Source organism: Aotus nancymaae, unplaced genomic scaffold (assembly GCF_030222135.1).
Source record: "Aotus nancymaae isolate 86718 unplaced genomic scaffold, 86718_ANA_hifiasm-v0.15.2.pri h1tg000036l, whole genome shotgun sequence".
NCBI classification, from domain to species: domain Eukaryota; kingdom Metazoa; phylum Chordata; class Mammalia; order Primates; family Aotidae; genus Aotus; species Aotus nancymaae.
This window is the reverse complement of record NW_026988450.1, coordinates 91,148,506-91,169,237: the sequence shown is the minus strand read 5'-3', so window position 1 is coordinate 91,169,237 and position 20,732 is coordinate 91,148,506. Positions and strand designations below refer to the sequence as shown.

The following is a 20,732-nucleotide window of genomic DNA, read 5'->3' as shown; positions in this document are numbered from 1 at the left end:
TCCTGTCCCAGCCTCCCCAGTAGCTGGGATTACAGGCATATCACCGTGCCCAGCTATTTTTGTATTTTTAGCAGAGATAGGGTTTCACCATGTTGGCCAGGCTGGTCTCAAACTCCTGACCTCAGATGATTCACCTGTCTTGGCCTCGCAAAGTGCTGGGATTACAGGCGTGATACTGTGCCCAGCCTGGCAGTTTCTTAGAGAACAATTTACTTGACCTTTGGACATAGCAACTCTGGACACGGCAACTCTATGCCCTCCTATTTACCCAAGACAGTGGAGGACTCAGGAACATACCTGAGCCCAACACGGCGCACAGCCCGGGGGCCGCCAGCAAGGAAGTGGATAAGCAAACGTTGGAACGCTCCTGCGTGGAACACCGCTCAGTCACGCGAGGGAACCAACTGCCAGGACCCCGGCCGCACGTATCACCCGGAGCCCGCGGGAAAGAATATGGACCACATGGTGTGACTTGTGACGTTCTAGAGCAGGCCAAAGTAGCCTGTGGTTTTAAAAGTTTCAGAACAGTTGCTGCCTTTGCAGAGGGGAGGAGATGGGGTTTGATGGAGCTGGGCAGGGGAGAACGTGGGGGGTGGTAGTGTGTATATTTTGATAGGGGCTTGGGTTACACGGGCGTATGCATTTGTCTAAACTATGGAATGGCACCCTCCGGGCACATGCATTTCACTGAACATGGTTTCACTTCTAAATGTAATTGACGACACGTGAAGTAGTTATTAGAGTGTGAGCTGGAGTCTGTGGGAAGCAGGCAGGTGGCTATGGCTTCTTTCGAAGTCCATCAAGAACAAGAGATGGATCGGGGTGAATATGTGATAAAGCACATGTAACGTGTGGATTGTAGAATCCAGGTGCCAGGTGTGTATACAGCTGTTCGTCGTAAATTTATTTCCGTTTTCCCTGTGTTCCTGAAATTGTTCATAATGTGTTGGGGAAGCCACAGGGTCATGTCAGAGGACACAGGAGTCAGGCTGAAGAAGCCCCAGTGCCAGAGGTGATGGCGCCGGCCCCAGGCTGCCGGGAGAACTCTCCACAAACTTCGTGACTGAAAACATCAGAAATGTATTCTTTCGTGGTTTGGAGGCCAGATGCTTGAAGTCTAGGTTTCAGGAGGGCCTTGTTTCCTCGGAAGGGGCTCGGGCAGGGTCCTGCCCTGACTTCCAGCTTCTGTGGCTTGAAGGGTTCCTTGGCCTGTGGCCACGACTCCAACCTCTGCTCTGGGGTCACACGGCCTCCCCCTCTGTGCTCCTCTCCTCTTCTGTCTCTTGTAAAGACACTTGTCACTGGATTTAGGACCCAGCCCAAATGCAGGAGGATCTTGAGATCCTTAACTATATATGCACAGACCCCTTTTCCCGAAGGCCGCGTTCACAGCACTGGGAGCTGGGCCGTGGATGTCTCTGCGGGCCCCACACTGCACACCGCCTCCCCGACTGTCCTGGCAGCCTTCAGGGATTAGGGGCTTTCCTCTGTATCTGAGCGCTGCAGCCCCTCAGGAAATGTTTACTGTGTGAACAACAGTGTCTCTGTCCTACCCCTGCAGGCCCTCTTGGAGGGCAGGGCCTGTCTTTTGGTAAACGCCTTCTTCTCTGGAACTCCGATGTGAGCCCTTGGGACAGGTGCCTCAGGTGCCTCTTCTCTGAGACACACCCAGGTCCCACCTCCAGCAGCGCGGATAGTGCTGACAGTGCTGGCTGAAAACACAGGGAGCTGTGCAGCACGTCTCCAGTGGGCCCGCCCCCAAGCTCCCCGCCCCGCCAGGGCCCGCCCCCACACCCCCGCCAGGGCCTGCCCCCACGCCCCCACCCCACCAGGGCCCGCCCCCATGCCCCCCGCCCCGCCAGGGCCCGCTCCCACACCCCCATCAGGGCCCGCCCCCATGCCCCCCTCGCACCAGGGCCCGCCCCCACACCCACCAGGGCTCGCCCACACGCCCCCTCCCCGCCAGGGCCCGCCCCCATGCCCCCCGCCCCGCCAGGGCCCGCCCCCACACCCCCACCAGGGCCATCCCCTCTGCGTCTGTTGGCCTCAGCACTCCCAGATGCCCTGAAGCCAAAGGTCCGAGAGCAGTGGGCTCCAACAGTGCCCCTGGCTCCCATCCTGCCTCGCCTCTGAGAGGGGGTTCTGGCGAACAGCTGGCTGCCAATCACTGCCAGACCTGGAGCATGGAAAGGAGACTTGGGCCTCGGCTGCAGGGTGCTTGTTGGGGCGTTCCCAGGCAGGGCGTCCAGGTGCCATGTTGCTGCCCTGCGTCCCTGGAAACAGGCATCTGGGCCAGGTTAGGCTGGGAGGCGGAAGGTGGTGGTCCCTGTCCCTGCTCCCTGCAGGGGCTGTGCAGAGTGCAAGGGCCAGGGCCACACCTTGACATTGGTTAGCTCTGTGTCATTAAAGACCTTTCTTCTGCTAATCATGACCACGGTTGTTATTCTTGTTTGCAAAATTCCTGATAGGGTGAAACGGCGCCACGTGCACTGGGAGGATGCAGAGTAGCCTGGAAACCGGGCTAGAAATCTGTCTCCCTGGCAACCAAGCTGGTGTGAGGAAAGAGGGGGTCTCCGCTCCAAAAGCAGCCCAGAGCCAGGTTGCAGAACTCTGCCATTCGTAGGGGCTGCCCCCCCAGACATGATTCTTTGGGGGTCCTGGCATCCCCTGCCCACCCCAGGTCATGCACAAGCCAGGCCCTAAACACCTGTGCTGTCTTTTGCTGTGTGGCAAATTGCCCCAAAACACAGGGGCTTCAATTAACACAGTTTATTCTCTCAGTGTCTGTGGGGTGGCTATCCAGGCTCAGTGGTGGCTCTGGCTTGCCGTCTCTCGTGGGTTGTGCTGAGTCTTCGGGATGGGGCTGCAGGCTCATCTGAAGGCTCAGCTTAGGGGATCTGCCCCCAGGCTCACTTGCACAGTGGTCAACTCAGCCCCTCATGACTGTCACCTGGGCTTGTCCACAGGGCTTCCTCCCAGCACAGCAGCCGATACCCCTCCCCCGCCAGGGATGCAAGAGAGTGCCAGAGAGCACGGCCGAGACAGAGCCATGGGTTTTGTAACCGCTCTCGGGAACTGCGTCCTGTCCTCTGCTGTGCTATCTTCATCAGAGCAAGTCGGCAGGTGCAGCCTGTGCGTGGGGGCGGGGGGGGGGAGGTGAGTCCCTGAAGGTGAGAGCTGCAGGGGCGTGGAGCACTGGGAGCCACCTGGAGCCTGTCCACCACCCCACAGGCCTAGACGCTGGAAGGTGGGGCCTGCCTTGCTCCAGGTCTGGCAGGGGCCTTTCAAGTCTCTGAAGGGCAATTTGGCAGATATTCCTATTCTAGGAGTAGGTTGGCTGTGGTCAGCAGGGACCACTGCTGAGTGCCCCCCACAGCCCCCCACTCTTATACAGGGACTCTGGGGCCAGCTAAGAGAGGCAGAGGCCAGCCTTGTGCTGGGGACCTGGGGACAGACTGTGCTGTCTGCTGCCCCATGGCAAAGGCAGTGTGAAATCTGAAACAGACTCGTCAAACACAGGTGAGGCTGGCTGGGCCCAAATACCACCCCGCCTCGAACACTTCCCCGGCCCCTGTGGCCTTTAGTATAAAACCCTGTCCCTTTCCCAGCACATGGCCTAAGTCATCCCTACCACCACTGTCACCTCAGCCAGCTCCCATCCTCCGTCCCCCACCCACCCTTACTTGGCTCCATCCACGGCTCTCTCCTCCCTCCAGGACTTCAAAGTCCTCAGGCCTGGCTCAGTGTCCCCTGGGAGGGTCTTCTCCGACCATGTCCCCGGCCGCCCGGTCTCTCGTCGCCTCCTGCGCCCACAGCCCCTTCCACGTCCCCAGCTGCCCGGTCTCTCACTGCCTCCTGCACCCACAGCCCCTTCCATCTGCTTCCTTGTCTCCTTCCTGTCCTCCTCCTGGCACACACGCTCCCTGGGCAGAGACTCAGCTCTCTCATGTGGTGACCCAGTGTCAGCACGGTGCCTGGCACGCAGCTGGTCGTCAGTCGGTCGACACCTGTGACGGGGAAGGCAGTGACGGTCCCTGCCAGGTGCTCGCCCCAGCCAGGCACCCCAAGGAGCCCCGACCCATGGCTTCTGTGTAATCCCAACACTTTTACGTGGTTCTCAGAACCACCCATTTTACAGATGAAGGGACTGAGGCTCAGGGAGGCCACGCCCCTGCTGGATGGCGGTTTCCTATTGAGGTTCTGTCTCTGTCTCGAAGGAAAGAAGCCAGAAGAGGCCAGCTCAGGGGCAGGCAGGACACACAAACCGCCCAGGAGCCCACAGAGCACTCAAGGACTCGGGCACCACGTGGTGTGCAGCCGAGGAGGGTCAGCCAGGGGGTGGCCAAGAGCCAGGGCTCTCGGTGTGAATGTGAGTGGGGGTGCGCGTGTGCAGTGTGCAGTGTGCATGTGACTGCCAGTGTGTGCGGCGAGTGATTCTGTGTGTGTAGCTGTGCGGTGAGTGTGTGCTCATGTGCCGGCAGCTGGGGAGGGCTGAGTGCACGTTTACCTTCCCTGGCTCAGGACGTGGTTTTCTCCTTCCCGAGCTCTGCGAGGCTGGGGAGGTGCATGGCCCGTCCCTGCCCTGGGGATGGGGGCTGGCTCTGCTTCGTGTGGCTGGAACTTCCTGCAGCTGCCTCTCCTGTCTGCTGGTTGCTGCTGCACTCATGATAATTGTACTTTGTGGGGGATGCTTTGGAGCAGATGTGAGCACCCCACAATTTCAGGTGCCTTTAAAGGAGACCTGCATGCTGACGTTGCTGTCTTGGGCAAAGGCACGTGCAGGCAGGATGGCTGTGGAGCCTGGTGTGGAGAGGGACGAGCTATCACAAAGCGCGGGCTCTGGGGGTGGCTGGGAGCCAGGTGCCTGGCGCTGGCTCGTGGTCAGGTGGCAGGGAGAGGCCAGCAGTTAGGGTGGCTGTCCGTGTGTGAGAGGCTCTGAGAGGGATGGGACATTCGGGGAGGATGCAAGGACCTGAGATGTGACCCTCACTGCTCGCCCAGGTCACCAAAAGGCGATGCCGGAGGATGTGCTCAGGACTGCGGGCCCAGGCCACCAAAAGGCCACACTGGAGGATGTGCTCAGGACTGTGGGCGCAGGCCACCAGAGGGCCACACTGGAGGATGTGCTCAGGACTGTGGGCGCAGGCCACCAGAGGGCCACACTGGAGGATGTGCTCAGGACTGTGGGCGCAGGCCACCAGAGGGCCACACTGGAGGATGTGCTCAGGACTGTGGGCGCAGGCCACCAGAGGGCCACACTGGAGGATGTGCTCAGGACTGCGGGCCCAGGCCACCAAAAGGCCACGCTGGAGGATGTGCTCAGGACTGCGGGCCCAGGCCACCAAAAGGCCACGCTGGAGGATGTGCTCAGGACTGCGGGCCCAGGCCACCAAAAGGCCACGCTGGAGGATGTGCTCAGGACTGCGGGCCCAGGCCACCAAAAGGCCACACTGGAGGATGTGCTCAGGACTGCGGGCCCAGGCCACCAAAAGGCCATGCCGGAGGATGTGCTCAGGACTGTGGGCACAGGCCACCAGAGGGCGAGCTGGAGGATGTGCTCAGGACTGTTCAGTGCTTACGGAAGGACAGGCTGGGAGGAGCTCCGTGTGTCCTGGCTATGGAGAGGGGGATGTTGGGGAGGGATGAGTTGCACTAGCCAAGGCTAAGAGGGAGGAAGGCGTGGGGTAGGGGGTGGTGTGGAGATACAGGAGCAAGCGGCAGGTGTGGGGGCAGGTGTGGGGGCAGGTGTGGGGGCACGTTTGAGACTGTGGCTGGTCCCAGCACAACTTCCTCTTCAGGCCTCTTCCTCTGATGGCCTTGACCCTGGACCCAGGGAGGGTGAGCAGGAGGATGGCAGGCGGAAATGGAACTGGGAGAGGTGTCAGTGCAGCCAGGGGCTCTGTGTTGGGACCTGCCCTGGATGCCGGTGGTGGCAACGTCCACAAGATGCCAAGCTGCAAGGACCCGATAGTCCCCGGTGGGACAAGGTCCACGTGGAGGGGCTGCACCCCTGCGTCCTCCCAGAGCCCCTGTGCACCCCATGCCCCTGTGCACCCCATATGCCCCTGTGCCCACCACGCACCCCGGTGCCCCCCCACACCCGATCTGGGGGTCAGAGGGAACATTTAGGCTGAGACGAGAAGCTGAGAAGGAGTGAGAGGGGTACAGGGTGAGGTGGGGCTGGGGGAGGGAAGAGCCAGTGCTTTGGAAGGAGGAGGTTCAGTGGGCTTTGCTGGAGGATGCCTGCAGGCCCTGTCTGGGAAGAGGTGACTCTGGGACACTTGGGAGTGGCTGGGATAAATGGGAGGAAGATGGTTTGGCAGGAACAAGGGGAGCAGAGATGGGAAGGGCCCAGAGTATGAACCCTTGCTAAGAATCCAGCCGACCCACGTGGATGATGGAGAGCACCCCAGCCTGACAGCAGCCTCCGGGACTCAGCCCTGTGGGATCAGTGTCAGGTGGGCCAGGCTCACAGCTGTGGTGGGTGCCAGGTGCCCACATCAGGGCCCGGCTTGTACTGCGCCCTTGGCAAGAAGAGCCTGTGCTGTCTGCTGCTTGAGACAGGACCCCATGGCCAGTGCCTCCAAGAGTGGGCCTGGGGACCCCTCCTTCCCCTTGCCACTTCCGCCTTGGATGACCATGTCTGCTCTCTTCCTTGCGCTAGCAATGCCCACATCTTTGTCTCCAGCCAAGGCTTCTCCTCTGCACCCCAGATGTCCTTGAGTTCTCTTGCTGGTGACCTCCCAGGTATCTCTGACTTAAGATAGCGCTTCACGCTCTCTAGTGACCATTCCTTCTGGCCCCATGCCCTCGGCCCATCTGCATCTGTAGCTCCTGCCCAGGAGACAGGTGTCCTGCACACAGACATCACCAAGCCTTGCAAGCCCACCCACTTACTCCATTTCCACAGCCGTTGCCCTGGTCCAAGCCACGTCCTCCTCTCTGGCCTCCCTGTTCTGTTCTAGAACCTTCCAGTCCATTCTCCACGAGGCCATCAGAGGATCTTCTGAGATGCCGATCAACAGCGTCCGTCCTCTCTTCAACCCTTTGCGTTTCCCATTTCTGCAGACGTCTTTGATCACATACCTCAAAGCCATTCCCAAGCTCTCCTCTCTGGCCAGTCATCCTTTGATATGGAGGGCAGGACCAGGAGGATGGAAGGAAAGGGGCCCGGTGTAAGGTTTGTTCTTGCCGAGTTTAAAAGGAAGAAACTGAGGCCAACACAAGAAGATCCAATATGAAGGAATTTATTCAGGCTCCTGGGCGAGGTTCTGCAGTCCGACAGGAGGGGCCGGAGAAGTTGCACGGACTCCTCTCAGACGTGGGGTTTTATAGGGAGTGAAAGAACTTGATTGGTTGTGGGAGAGCAGGACTACTATTGGGTAAGGTTACAAGGCTTTGTTTGCATACAGGACTTGGCTGTTATTGGTTAGAATTACTCCGGCTATTGGCTAGAAAGACTCGGCTGCTATTGGCTAGAATCACAAGACCCCGCTTGCATACTGGGTTCTTTAAGGGAAGGCCAGGCTGTGCGAGAAGGGGAGAAGGGAACATGCCTGAGCATGTCTGAGCTTTCGGAAAAAAGCGGGGCACGGTGTACATCCGAGCTCCCGGTGAGGCAACCAGCCTTACACCGGGAGCCATGACTCCCTGAGTGGCCGGCAAGCCCTCTGCTGTAGCCCCTCCTTGCACTGGTCAGAGAACAGAGCCAACAGGACGCATATGTGCAGAGAGGTTTTAGAGAACTGGCTTCCAGGATGGCAAAGGCTGGCAAGTCTAAAACCTGCAGCGGCTGGCAGGGTGCAGACCTGGGAAGACCTGATGTGCCATTGCAGTCTGCCACAGGGGAGGCCCGCCTTTCGTTCTGTGAGGGCCTTCTGCTGAATGGATGAAGCCCACCATGACAGAAGGCAGCCTCTCTCTCACTCATTTAATTGCATGTGTGATGTGGTTTTTTTTTTTTTTTTTTTTGAGACAGAGTCTTGCTCTGTTGCCCAGGCTGGAGTGCAGTGGCACAATCTCGAATAACTGAAACCTACACCTCCCAGGTTCAAGCAATTCTCCTGCCTCAGCCTCCTGAGTAGCTGGGATTATAGGCACCTGCCACCATGCCCGACTAATTTTTGTATTTTTAGTAGAGATGGGGTTTCACCATGTTGGCCAGGCTGGTCTTGAACTCCTGACCTCAACTGATTCTGCCTGCCTTAGCTTCCCAAAGTGCAGGGATTATAGATGTGAGCCACCAAGACCAGCTGGGTCCTTTTTTTTGAGACAGGCTCTTGCTCTGTTACTCAGGCTGGAGTGCAGTGGCACCATCACAACTCACTGCATCCTCAACCTCCTAAGTTCAATCCTCCCACCTCAGCCTCCTGACTAGCTGAGACTACAGGTGTGCACCAACACACCCAGATGATCTTTTAATTTTTGTAAGAGGTGGAGTCTCCCTGTGATTCCCAGACTGGTCTCAAACTCCTGGCCTCAAGTGATCCTTTCACCTAGGCATCCCAAAGTGCTGGGATTACAGGTGTGAGCCACTATATCTGGCCCCAGTCTTTTCTCTGTGGCAAATTTTCTACTTGAAGTACATTCTTTAGAAATTTCTTTAGGGAAGGGCTATTAGTGGTAAACTCTCTAAATGTCTCTGACTTTTATTCATCTGAAAAAAATTATCTAAAGTTAAAAATGTTTGACACATAATAATTATATGTATTTATGGGGTACAAAGTAACATTTTGATATATGTATATATTATATAATGCTTAAATGAAGCCAGTTACCATATTCATCACCTCACACACTTATCATCTTCTTGTGGCCAGTGCTTATTTAGCTGCTAGAGAAAAAGAAAAATTCTTGTGGTTAGAACATAGTTTATTCTTTAAGTTTAGGGATGTGTGACTTAATCCCTGCCTGGCATCACCTTAGGTCTTATTTATAACTTGGAATATTATTGCTACAAAGAGTGCATTCCATCAATCTCATAATCTCTATTTTAACACTTTATAGATCTATATCTATTTAATCTTTTTATTTTTAAATTATTTATTTATGTGTTTGTTTATTTTTGAGACAATCTCACTCTGCTGCCCAGGCTGGAATGCAGTGGCATGATCTTGGCTCACTGCAACCTCCACCTCTAGGGTTCAAGTGATTCTCCTGCCTTAGCCTCCCTAGCAGCTGGGATTACAGGTGCGTGCCACCATGCCTGGCTAATTTTTGTATTTTTAATAGAGATGGGGGTTTTGCCATTTTGGCCAGGCTGGTCTCAAACTCCTGACCTCAGGTGATCCACCTGCCTTGGCCCTACAAAATACTGGGATTCCAGGTGTGAGCCACTGTGCCTGGCTTATATCTATCTAATCTCTCTCTCTCACTTTTTCTTTTGTCCATTCATCTGCTGATGGACACAAGTGGATTCCATGTCTTGGCTGTTGTGAATAATGCCACAGTGACCATGGGAGTGCAGGTCTCTCTTCGAGATACTGATTTCTGTTTCTCTGGCTAGATGCCCAGAAGTGGAAGAGTTATTTCCTCCTGAGCCCTTTACAGATCCGATTTTCCTCTCCTTTGGCTGTCATTGTGGCTGTTGGAATTCTGCTGTCAGTCTTATTGCTGTTTCCCAGGAACTGATCTTTCTTTTCTTTTAGGCTGGGAAGATTTTCTACAATTTCACTGTGTCACCTTTCTTTTTCTTTATTCTATTTAGTCCCTGTTGCACCTCTCTGTGTATACTTATTTTTTATCAGTTCTGAAATATTCTCAGGCATAACTTCATCAATGATTGACTCTCTTTCCTTTGAGATTTCAACCAGACTTCCATTAAGCTCTCTGCACACAATCTTTCTGTTTTGTTTTAGTTTTTTCTTTTCTCCTTTTCTTGCTCAGACTTAAGTGGGCATCAGAAAAATACCATCTGTTTCTTATTTTTCCTATTTTATATTTCCTTATCTTTTGTGCTACATTCTTGGTAACTTTTTTAAGATTTAACTTCTAGTTTATGAATTCCCTCTTCAACTGTGTCTAATTTGCTGTGTAATGTTTGCTGAGTATTTTTTTACAACACCTTTATTGAGATATAATTCACATACCATAACACCCTTTTAAAGAGACAAGCCAGTGGTTTGTAGTATATTTATAGAGTTGTGTGACCATAATCACTATTTTTAGAACATTTTCATCACTCCCAAATGAGTGATTTTATCACTTTATTTATCCGTAGTGCCTATTACCAGTTCCTAGGGAGGAACTGATTCCCCTATTCCACCCTTCTAGCACCAGGCAACCACTAAGCTACCTTCTGTCTCTCTTAGATTGTTCTATTCTGGACATTTCATAAAAGGAAAACCACACAATATGTGTTTTCTTGTGACTGGCTTCTTTCAGTTACCATAATTCTTTCAGGTTTCTGTTGACCTTTTCATTTCAATGAAAAATTTTCATTTCTAGAGGTTCTATTTTTATTTTTTTTTCTGATAAGCATTGTGATCGGTTTGATAGTGCTTTGTTCCTTACTTTAATATATCTTAAGCATAGTAAATAGGTTAATTTTATATCCTATATTTGATATTTTCCATTTAGAAAGTTGTGGTGATTTAAATCTGTTGCTTGTCACTGTTCAGCTGAGTCTCACTTGGAGGCTTACTTTCTTTAGATATGTGCTGATTTTTCACTTTGAACTTGTATTTGCTTCAGTTAGATTTGTGGGAACCCCGTCCCTAAGCTGGGGCTTGCTTTCTCTAGAGAGGATTCATTGTTGGTTTTGCTTTCACACGCAGGGGTGCTGCTGACCTTGGACCACCTTGGCTCCCCCGAGGGCTCTGTGTGGGTGGCAAGTGGAGAGTCGAGGAGAATGCACCCCCTGGGGCAGCCCTCAATCAATGACTCTTGGGTATCGCTGTGAAAACACCTGTTCCCTCATCCCTTGGGTGAGCTCACCGAGGCTCACAGTTTATATCACTTCCCAGAGGCCCTCTGTGGGGTCAGGCTCCAGTTCCCCACCGTGGCGGTTTGCTGTGTACCACACGCTTGACTGCCTCCTTCTCTACCCCGGACCACTTCTGCACTCCCAGGGCTGCTCCCACACTGCCTACGAAATGGCTTGCCCTGGAATCCGTGCCTCAGGCTCTGCTTCTGAACCTCAGACCCAGTGCAGGCCCAGGTTTGCCCAGGACCACTGTGGCTTCCGCATCTGCCTCCTGCTCAGCGGGCAGACTTTGGGGGTCCATTATTCCATTTACTTCTTTCTTTATGGACTCAGATTTCCTTTACTTTCTTGAGAGCTCTGTATATTTTGAGAAGAACTGTGTTTGAGCCTTGATCTAGCTCTTGCCCTCTGCACCTTATGAATCTCAACTCCTCATTCAGGTCTCTGATAAAATGTCAGGTCCTGGGAGAAGCTTTTCCTGACCCTGAGGCGAATCGGGCTCCCGTCGTGGTCCCTTGCCCCTCTGGAGCCGCACACGGAGCGAAGGTGTGCAGTCTCTGCAGCCCAAGCTGCTTAGGTTACACATCAGCTGTGTCACCCGCCACCTGCGTCGCCGTGTGACCCTGAGCAGGGAGCTCCAGCTTTCTGTGCGAGTATCCTCATCTGTGAGATGGAAATGATACTATCTGCACAGCGGGATTGTGGTGAGACTGTAATGATAACAGATACGAAGTGTCTAGAACAGGTGGAATGCACAGTACATGCTCAATAAATATTAGCTCTGACTGTCACATCCTGCAAAGCTAAGCTGCGTTAGGGGTCACCACTTGTCTAAGGTGAGAGTCAGCAGGGCGGAAACCAGGTCTATCTCCTCGTGTCCTTTCCCGGGCCCAGGGCAGGGCTAGGCCAGCAGGGAGCACGGAGTACATGTTTTCAGGTCGAATGAAAGAAAGCAGGACCAAAGGCGCGGTGGCAGGTAGGGGCTTCCCCAGGGCCCCCGCGGAGGCGGATTTCAGGCACAGGGACACGTGCAAAGGCACAGCTTTTCCACAGCTGGAGGGCAGGGCGGGAGGGCCAAGGAAGCCCAGACACGAGTCCAAGGCTCTGATGCCCTGGCTAGGATTTGTGCCTTTACCCTCCGGCGCGGGTGTGGTTGGCGACAGAAGTTCCTGGGACTGCGGTTGCTGGTGGGGGTCTTCATGGATGCTCAGGCTGGAACCATCGGAAACAGGAAAGCGGGGATGAGGTTGGGGAGGAGTGGGGAGCAGTGGGGAGGGACGGGGAGGGATGGGGAGCAATGGGGAGGAGTAGGGAGGGAGGGGAGGGAGGGGAGGGAGGGGAGCAGAGGGGAGGGAGGGTGGGCAGCAGTGGGGAGGGGCCGGGAGGAGGCGGAGGGCGGGGCCCCAGGGCTGGGCGTCCGACCCTAGCGGTCTTCGACCTCGGACCTGAGCCGGGCGCCGCGCCGGGTGCCTCCACCTCTCTGCGTCTTTGTGCATTTTGCTTCCTTTCACAATAAACGTTCTTCCCAGAAATTCCAAGGGGATCGCAGCCAAGCGGAGGGGGAAGGGATCCTGCCCACGCCTGGGTAGGGGATCGCGGAGGCGAGGGAGGAGCGGGGGGCGCCGCGGAGGAGGGAGCGGGAACCCAAGGGAGCGAGCGCTCGAGAGCGAGGGGGCGCGGAGGGCCGGGGCCAGCTGTACCTGTGTGGGGGCCGCGAGCCCCGGGCACCCCCGCCCCGCGCGTCTCCCGCCGCCCCCGCCCCCCGTGCGGCCCCCGCCCCGGCTCCGCCCCGCCCCTCGCGCGGGGTCCGCGTCTGCGGCTGCGTTCCCCGAAAGACGAGGCTGCGCCCGGATTCCGGTCCGCAGGGAGACCGAAGGGCACCGCTCCCCGCGCCACGCACGCCGCCCGAGCCCGGAGTGCGGACACCCCAGGGATGTGAGTGCGCCCCCGATCCCGAGGCCCGCGCTCCTCGCCCCACCCGCGGTGAGCGCCGAGGCGCGCGCGGAAGGCCCGGGCACCGGACTCGGCGCGGGGTTCCCGGCCCCCCAGCCCAGGGGTGGGGGTGGGGACCTGGCGCGCGCCCCTCCCCCCGTGGCAGGTACCACGGGCTCCCGCTCCTGCCGCTCGTTCCGGTCCGGACGCACCTACGGCTCCCCGGGGAGAAGAGGACGCCCCCCTCCTCTCCCCACACAGGTGCCGGCGCGGGGCGTCTCGAGCTGTCCCCGCGCCCCGGAGGGCAGCCCTCTCCCAGCGGGGATGCTGTGACGGCGGGAGCTCTGGGAGCCGCCTGGGGGTGGGGCTCTGCGCGCTCCGGCAGACCCCGGCCCTGGATTTCGGGTAGAAGGCTGCGTCCTGAGGCCCGGAAAGGCGAGGGTCCTTGGGGCCTCCTGACCAACGCTTCTTCCCGCCAGGCTTGCGACCCAGAGGACCCTCACCCCGAGACCCCGCGCCGGCCCCAAGCCCGCCCGGAGCATGCTGCCTGCAGCCATGAAGGGCCTCGGCCTGGCGCTGCTGGCCGTCCTGCTGTGCTCCGCGCCCGGTGAGTAGGGGGCCCGAGGGCTGGGTCAGGTACCTGGGAGAGCCCGAGGCGCCGCGGGAGAGAGGGGTATGGGGCCGCCACCCTCTGACGGTTCCCACCGCGCTTCCCAGAGAGCCCACGCCCCCTCCGGGAGCCCGGCGACCCCGGCCCTCGGCCGCTCTGCCCGCGCAACCGGGCTCTCTCCAGCGCTCTTCCTCCAGGGCCGGGAACTGGTGGGCGGCTGGCACCGCACGGAAGCCCCTGGTCATCCGTCACCTGCTCCCGGGCCTCCTTTCAAATGCAGTTTGGTCCTTCACAGCTTGGAGCTCACAGAACTCGGGGGTGGGGGGATATGAGGCTGGGTGGGAGTGTGCGGGGGGGCACTGTTGGTGTGGGGTCTGTGTAGCCCGTGTGTGTGTGTGTGTGTGTGTGTGTGAGAGCGCGCGCGCGCGCGCACACACACACACTTGTGCATGGGGGCCAGGCAGGGGCTATAGGAGCTCCCTTCAAACTGCCAGGATGGGGCACAGTTGTCCCAGGGCCTCTGCTCCCCCTCCAGGGGTCACGGTGGCCTGCTCACTCCTGTGGGGTAGGGCTCTTTTAGGAGTGCTTGCAGCAGGGGGATGGGCGAGGGACGCAGGGGGCGGCCTGGTTCGGCCCCCAGTGCATCTGGTCACCCCCCATACTCTGCCCAGCTCATGGCCTGTGGTGCCAGGACTGCACCCTGACCTCCAACTCCAGCCATTGCACTCCGAAGCAGTGCCAGCCGTCGGACACAGTGTGTGCCAGTGTCCGAATCACCGACCCCAGCAGCAGTAAGTTGGGACTGAGGGTGGTGGGGGAATGTGCTGAAAGCCAGGCTCTTGGGGGAGGTCAAAGGTGTCCTCTGAGCCCTTCTGGCCCAGGAGGAGAGTGTGGGGCCGCAGGCAGGACACTGCCGTGCTGTGTGACAGTGAGCAGATCCTGGTCCCTCTCTGGCTCCTTAGTGACCCTTTCCATCTAGTTGGGGCCAGCCTGGGAGGGTGGAGGGATTGGGTTTTGCCTGTCTGGGGCCCTGAGCTGACTTGGAGGGGACTGGGCTCGGTCCCCGGCAAGGCTGAAAGGGCCCAGGAGCCCTAGCCCCAGTCCCAGTCCGAGCTTTCTCTTCCCAGGCAGGAAGGATCACTCGGTGAACAAGATGTGTGCCTCCTCCTGCGACTTCGTCAAGCGACACTTTTTCTCAGACTATCTGATGGGGTTTATTAACTCTGGGATCTTAAAAGTCGACGTGGACTGCTGCGAGAAGGATTTGTGCAATGGGGGGGCCGGGGCAGGGCACAGCCCCTGGGCCCTGGCTGGGGGTCTCCTGCTCAGCCTGGGGCCCGCCCTCCTCTGGGCGGGGCTCTGAGGTCTCCTCCTTCCCACAGGGCTTCTGAGCTTGCTCCCCTGAGCCTCTGGCTGCCCCCTCCCTGGCCTGGCCTGGCTGGGGCTGGGGGCAGCCTTGGCCCAGCTCCGTGCCTGTGGCCAGTGGCTCTCTCTCCTCCCCCGATGTGAAGCCTCCCTGTCTCTCCGCCAGCTCTGAGTCCCGGGCAGCTGGACATCCCTGGGGAACCCAGCCATCTGGGCAGGAGACCTGGGGATGAGGGCAGGGGGTTGGGACCCCCAGGTCCCGGAGGGGAAGTGAAGCAGCAGTCTAGCTGGAAGGGCATCTTCTACAGAGAAATAAAGTCACTTTTGAGTCCTGAGACCTGGGTCTGAGCCTGGGTGTGGGGGGCAGGAAAGGGGGCCTGGCGGAGAGCCGGGAATGAGGTGCGGAGGGAGCAGAGAGGGGCTGGGGGCAGCACGGGTGCTCAGCTGTGCTCTCTGGTCTCGGGCTCAGAGCACTGGGGTGCTTCAGCCGTGCTCTCTGCTCCCGGGCTCAGGGCACTGGGGTGCTGGGTGCTTGTGCTGGGGCTGCTTGGGCCTGGGGAGGTTTGGGAGCACTTGGGGTGATGGGTAAGAGTTGAGATGAGCAGGATTGCAGGGTGGGCCTGGGGGGAGGCACCGGAATTCTGGGTGCACACTGCAGACACCAGACTCGCACACACAGTGGTGCCCACGCAGCCGCCAGCCTGTGCACGGGCTCATGCATGCACACCATGCCTGCCCTGCTCACACCCTCACACACGCACACCCCAGGTGCCCTGTGCACACGTGCTGGGTGTGCAGATAACTAGCACACACTGGCGCGTCCCGGTGCACGTGCACCCGCCCACAGTCACACATCCACGTCTGTGCACACCCACCCGTGGATGCTCAGCTTGCCGTGTACCCGGGACCCTGGGGACTCACAGATGTGAGCACACACGTATGCTGGCCTCCTCTTGCCCCCACCCCTCGCTGTTTGCCTTTGTGGGCTGCGTCGGGCTGAGTGGAGCCCTCGTGTTCCCTCACCCTGCCCCTTCGCTGGACATCCATCCTGGCCACTTCCGGCCCTGAGTTGGGGTCCTGAGGCCAGTGCCTGTGGCCAGGGGCTGAGGAAGCCCACCTGTCTGTGTGGGCTGGCCCAGAGGGACTGGATGCCTCGGGGTGAGGGGGCAGGGAAGACTCGGCCTGGGGAATGTGGAATGATGTCCGGATCCTTCCCGCTCCAGTTTCAGCTGCATCCCCGCATCCAGCCCAGCCTCCCACACCCACTGGCCACCGCGTCTGATGCTCCACCGGTGGCTTGCCCCACAGTGCCTGGCAGGCACCCCAGGGTTTCTCTGCGGCCTGGTCTCTGGCCACTACTGCTTCGTGCCACCTGTGACTGACCCAGTCTCGTGGTCACTGCTGGATCCCGGACTCCTTAGGGAAAGCAGTGGTTCCTATAAGAGCTGACCTTGCATGAGTGATGGCGAGGAGTCGAGTCCAGGGCTGCTGAGCCAGGGAGAGAGAGGAGGCCTGTGGTCCTGGGCACTGGCACCGATTCCCTGCTGGACACAGCCAAAGGCTTTACCGTAGAGGGGCCTCTGCTCTGCGATGTGCCCCCTGTCCCCACCCCACTTCAGTAAAGTGTGCTACTGTTGCTTGTGCCTGATGTTTTGGGGGCGGGGGGACTTGCAAAGAAGCTGAGAATTCCCAGGGGGCAGAAAGCCCAGGAGCGAGGGAATCCCCACGGAAGCCTTGGGTGGCTAGGGAGGCCATGGACAGGCCAGCCCAACTGGGGTGAGGCTTGAGCCAGTTTTCATATGAATCTTTGTATGCTGAATTTATTATCTGAAAGATATATTTAAAGACACAAAAAGGTGTGAAATTCTCCCACCTCCTTGAGGAATCATAAAATCAGAAGGGCATGCCCTCACCTCTCCCTCACCTCCCACCCTGAGGCGTTGCCAGGGTGGGACAGGCAGGAAGCCACCAGCTCCCAAGCTGCTGGCACCGGCTAAGTCGGTTTCCCCATCTCAGAGGAGTTTCAGTGTGGTCCCCACCTGACAAGTTGTCTTTGAAGGGCTGAACCTCACAGTCCACGTGAAGCCCTTGGTCCAGCGGTGCACACAGACGGTGCTGAGAAATGGATCTGCTACGCAACTCTTTCTACTGAGCAATTCACCAGTGATGTCCTCCCAGGGCCCCGTGTCCAGGCCAGCCGGTTTTCAACGTCTGCTTAGGGGTCCCCTGGATGAGGGAGCTGTGCATTTGCACCGTCCCTAATCGGTGGGTGTAGGGGTTTGCTCTCAAATGTCTGTGGTCAGCAACGCTGAAATACCGCCCTTGTCTTCATACCTCCTGGGCTCAAGTGGTGATGGGTGTAGGATTAATGCCGAGAAGTGACAGGAAATCTGACTAAATCGCTGCTTCTGAAAATTCCGGACACACTTGCTGGCAACGAATGCTCTTCAGCTCGAGGAATGTTTTGCCCGTCTCGTGGACAACGACAATCTCCCTGTCGTCTGTGTCAGCCACGTGTGCGTCTCTCTCGCCTGGTCACACCTTTGCCCGTGCTCCCATTGCGGCGTTTGTCTTTTTCCTGCTGTCACCACCCTTTTGCACACTTTAGGGACACGCATCTTCCTGTGCTATACGTTGTGTGGCTATTTCCCGCTGTCTGCCGCTTGTGTCTCATTTGTGGTGTTTGCACCGTGCATTGCTGGATGTTCTAAGGTTCGACGCAGTCAGATCTGTCGAATTGTTCTTTTGTGGTTGGGGCTTTGCATCTTAGGAGAATTTCCTCTACTCTTACCTTATGAAAAGAGTTCCTTAATAGTTTGCAGATTCGGTTACTGCACTCAGAGAGCCAGTCCATCTGGGGTTCATTTACAGTGTGGCAGGGGCAGGAGCTTCTTCCAAATGGCCACTGTTTCTCGATGTCCTTTACTAAGTAACCTGCCTCTGGCCCGTTGATCCGAGATGCCGCTCTATAACAGGATGCCTTCCCACACGTGCCAGGCTGTTTCTGAGCCTCTGCCAGCTGGGATTGCACTGGTCAGTTCGTTGCAGGTCCTTTGATGCGATGCCATTTCCATGAGGGCAGCTGGGCGGCGTGTTGGACACTTGCTAAGGCAAGGGCCCTCGTTCTTCTTTTTAAACGCATATTGCTACGTCTCCCGATCTATTCTCACAGATGCACTTCGGGATCCTTGTCTCCAGTTGCAGAATAACACTGTTAGCATTTCGACTGGAATGCGTCTCTCTGGCACGTGAGGTTGGAGCAGCCGCCATCCTGAGCGCTCCGTCTCCCGGTGCCAGCTCGGCGCCCCTCCGGCCTCTTCACTCGGCCTCCTGAGTGACGTCCCACTGTGCAGCTTCGTCATTCCCTCCACCGGGCTTGTGCTCGCTCCTTGGTGTGCTTATCACTGGGTCATTTACGGTTCTTGGTGTTGCGCATGGGGTTTCCCTTCCCACCTTACATTTAATGGCCATTGTTGGTGTCATGAGTGGATGCTTTTCATTTTCTCGTGATTTCTTTTCGTGAGCCTCCCACCCTGTTGAAGCAGGTGGGCTGGGGGTGCTTGCTGCCTGAGGGGAGGGGCTGATAGGGCGGAACACTGAGGTCCCCCAGACTTCTGGCTTGGTGCTTCGGGAAGCCTGACCCGCCAGGCCGTGAGCCCCTCGGAGGCAGACAGTGAGGCAGAGCGGGGAGTCTGAGGAGGAACCTCTCAGAACATCTCAAGACACTGTCAAGTAAAGAAAAATCGGGCTTTACAGGATGGAAGTTAGTTTTGTTCAGAAGCCTTGCTGAAGATTGCAACGGGGGTCACCCCAAGAGTTTCTGGTAGGCTACTCCAGAGCGGTTCCAGCCCACACCCTACGTGGGGCAGCGGCTCCGCAGGTGCCCAGGCGTGACAGCAGGGTGGAGCCTCGGGGCTGGATGTGTGGCTGCATCTGGCCATGGAGCCTAGGGGCACACTTGCAAATCCTGTCCACATTCTCTTTCGTGCAGGAAGAAGCAAGGGTCAGGCTTGTTGAACTCATCTTTCTAAAGATGCAGTGATTCTGGCAGGAGAATGGGGACAGTCAGCAGCCGGCTCATCGCCTGTGGGGCACCCTTCCACAGGGCTGCTCTCAGTCCCCTGCCTGCTTCGTCTCAGAATACAGAACGGGAGGGAGGCACTGCCCTCCAACCGGGATGAGAGACCCCCTGGCCCCGGCAGGGACGGGGGCTGCTGAGGGCTGAGGCTGGAATGGGTCCCAGAGAGAGATTGCACCCGGTGTCCTGTGCAGCACTCCCAGAGCGCCAAGACCTCAGAGTGGCCCCGGGTGAAGGTGGCCAGGTCAGGCAGGCCCCCGACAGCCTCAGAACCGACGGGATGGGGTTAGGGACGCAGATAAAGGAGAAGTCATTTGGTGGTGGCCTGTATGCGCCGGGCACTGGCCGAGGCTGAGGGCCCCGGGGTGTCTGCACAAACGCCCTGAGTGGACAGCTCTGCCCTCCTGCCGCTGCCAGCCGGGAAGGGTGGAGAGGTCTAGAAATATAAATTGTAGGAATGAAGAAGTGTTTCTCATTAGCTTTGTGGGCTGTGCCCTTCTACCCTCGTGTCTGCCAGGCCAGCGTCCACTGGAGTGCATTTCAGCAGAGGGATTCCACAGTGGGGTTGCAGGGAGGGCTGGGGCCTTGGGATGCAGGCGTGGCCTCCGGGAAGGACTCCAAACTGGCCTGGCTGGCACCGCTGCTGTCCCGGGAGCAGCATGCTGCCCCTGCCCCGTCCCGGGAAGGAGGCTGCCCCCGCCTCCGTAGCTCGCCTTAGGAGTTCCACCCGGCAGCTACACCCGAGGGCCTGGGAGGCTGAATTCTGCCACGGGAAAGTGGGATTCATGATGCGGGAACTTTCAAAAATGTTCAGAGTGTGTTCAGGTGACTTGAGGCAGCCGCAGATAACACCGCAGGTCAGCAAGGGAGGGCTGCTTATTCCTGAATGCGAATCTTCCTAAATTCCGTGATTAGCAGGGTCTCTTAGCTGTTCAAGGGACATAACCGTATAATCAGCAAATAAAGAAGATTTGGTTGCTTCTTTCCCGGTGCTTATATTGCTCGTTCAGCTTTTGTTTCTGTTGCATTAGCTGAGCCCTCCAAAGCATGGCCGAATAGTAACAGTGACCAGGGTGTCTGTGCTCATGGGAGGTCCTTCATGTTACGCCACAAATTAGCGTTTGCTGTTGGATATCAAAGCCAGTCTTTATTCAGTCTAGACTCTTATTCATATTTCATTTAGTTTTTTTTTATTAGGAATGGCTGATGAACTTAAAAGAAATGCCCTTTCATGATCTATTGCGGTAAGTCCCCATTTTCCTACTTAATGAATAGTCGGCACGGCCATCTCCATTGCTAGGCGTCCTGGTGGTGAGCTGCCTTGAAATCTGTGATGTATTACTCGTTTAAACCACTGCCAGATTCAGATAGCCAATATTTGGTTAGGATGTTTGCATCGCAGACACTTGCATCACGTTACGGCTGAGGTGTGTCTGTAGCCTTCCTTGTGATATCTTTATCAGAGCACAGACGGCCGTCTCCCGTCTCCTTCACTCTGGAGCAGTCTGGCTGCTCTGGGGTCAGTGGTTCACCTTCCCCCGTGGGGCCTCTGGGGTCCTCTTGCCCCCCTCTCCGGGGCCGGGGAAGCTGCTAGATCAGTGGGTGCTGGGAGCCCTCGTGTCGGGCCGTCTCTCCTTCCCTTGTGTTGGACCGCCGGCCAGACTGAGGTCTAACTGTGCCCACTTTTTCTTGGGAAACAGGTTTAGAAGAGTCAGACCCTGACATACCAAAATCCGCACTGGATTTGCAGAAGACGCCAGGCCACCTGGATTCCAACTGCTCTTCTAGCACCTGCTGGCTGTGTGGTTCTGGCTGAGTTCAGC

At 57.4% G+C, this 20,732-nt stretch overlaps 1 protein-coding gene across 3 annotated transcripts in view; it reads left to right on the top strand.

Annotated features, from left to right (window-relative positions):
* LY6H (lymphocyte antigen 6 family member H) overlaps window positions 1–15,166 on the top strand; it is an 88,524-nt gene extending 73,358 nt beyond the window's left edge. The window contains exons 1-4 of one of the 3 annotated variants that reach the window (XM_064384674.1): window positions 12,428–12,509; window positions 13,336–13,463; window positions 14,138–14,257; window positions 14,594–15,166. In XM_064384674.1, the coding sequence (XP_064240744.1) occupies window positions 13,397–13,463; window positions 14,138–14,257; window positions 14,594–14,829 (423 nt within the window). In that variant the 5' untranslated portion in view covers window positions 12,428–12,509; window positions 13,336–13,396 and the 3' untranslated portion in view covers window positions 14,830–15,166. Of the gene's footprint in view, window positions 1–12,427; window positions 12,510–13,050; window positions 13,118–13,335; window positions 13,464–14,137; window positions 14,258–14,593 lie in introns of those variants that run through there. The other 2 variants (XM_012468360.2, XM_064384673.1) reach the window with 2 other exon arrangements.
* Window positions 15,167–20,732: the final 5,566 nt, after the last annotated feature.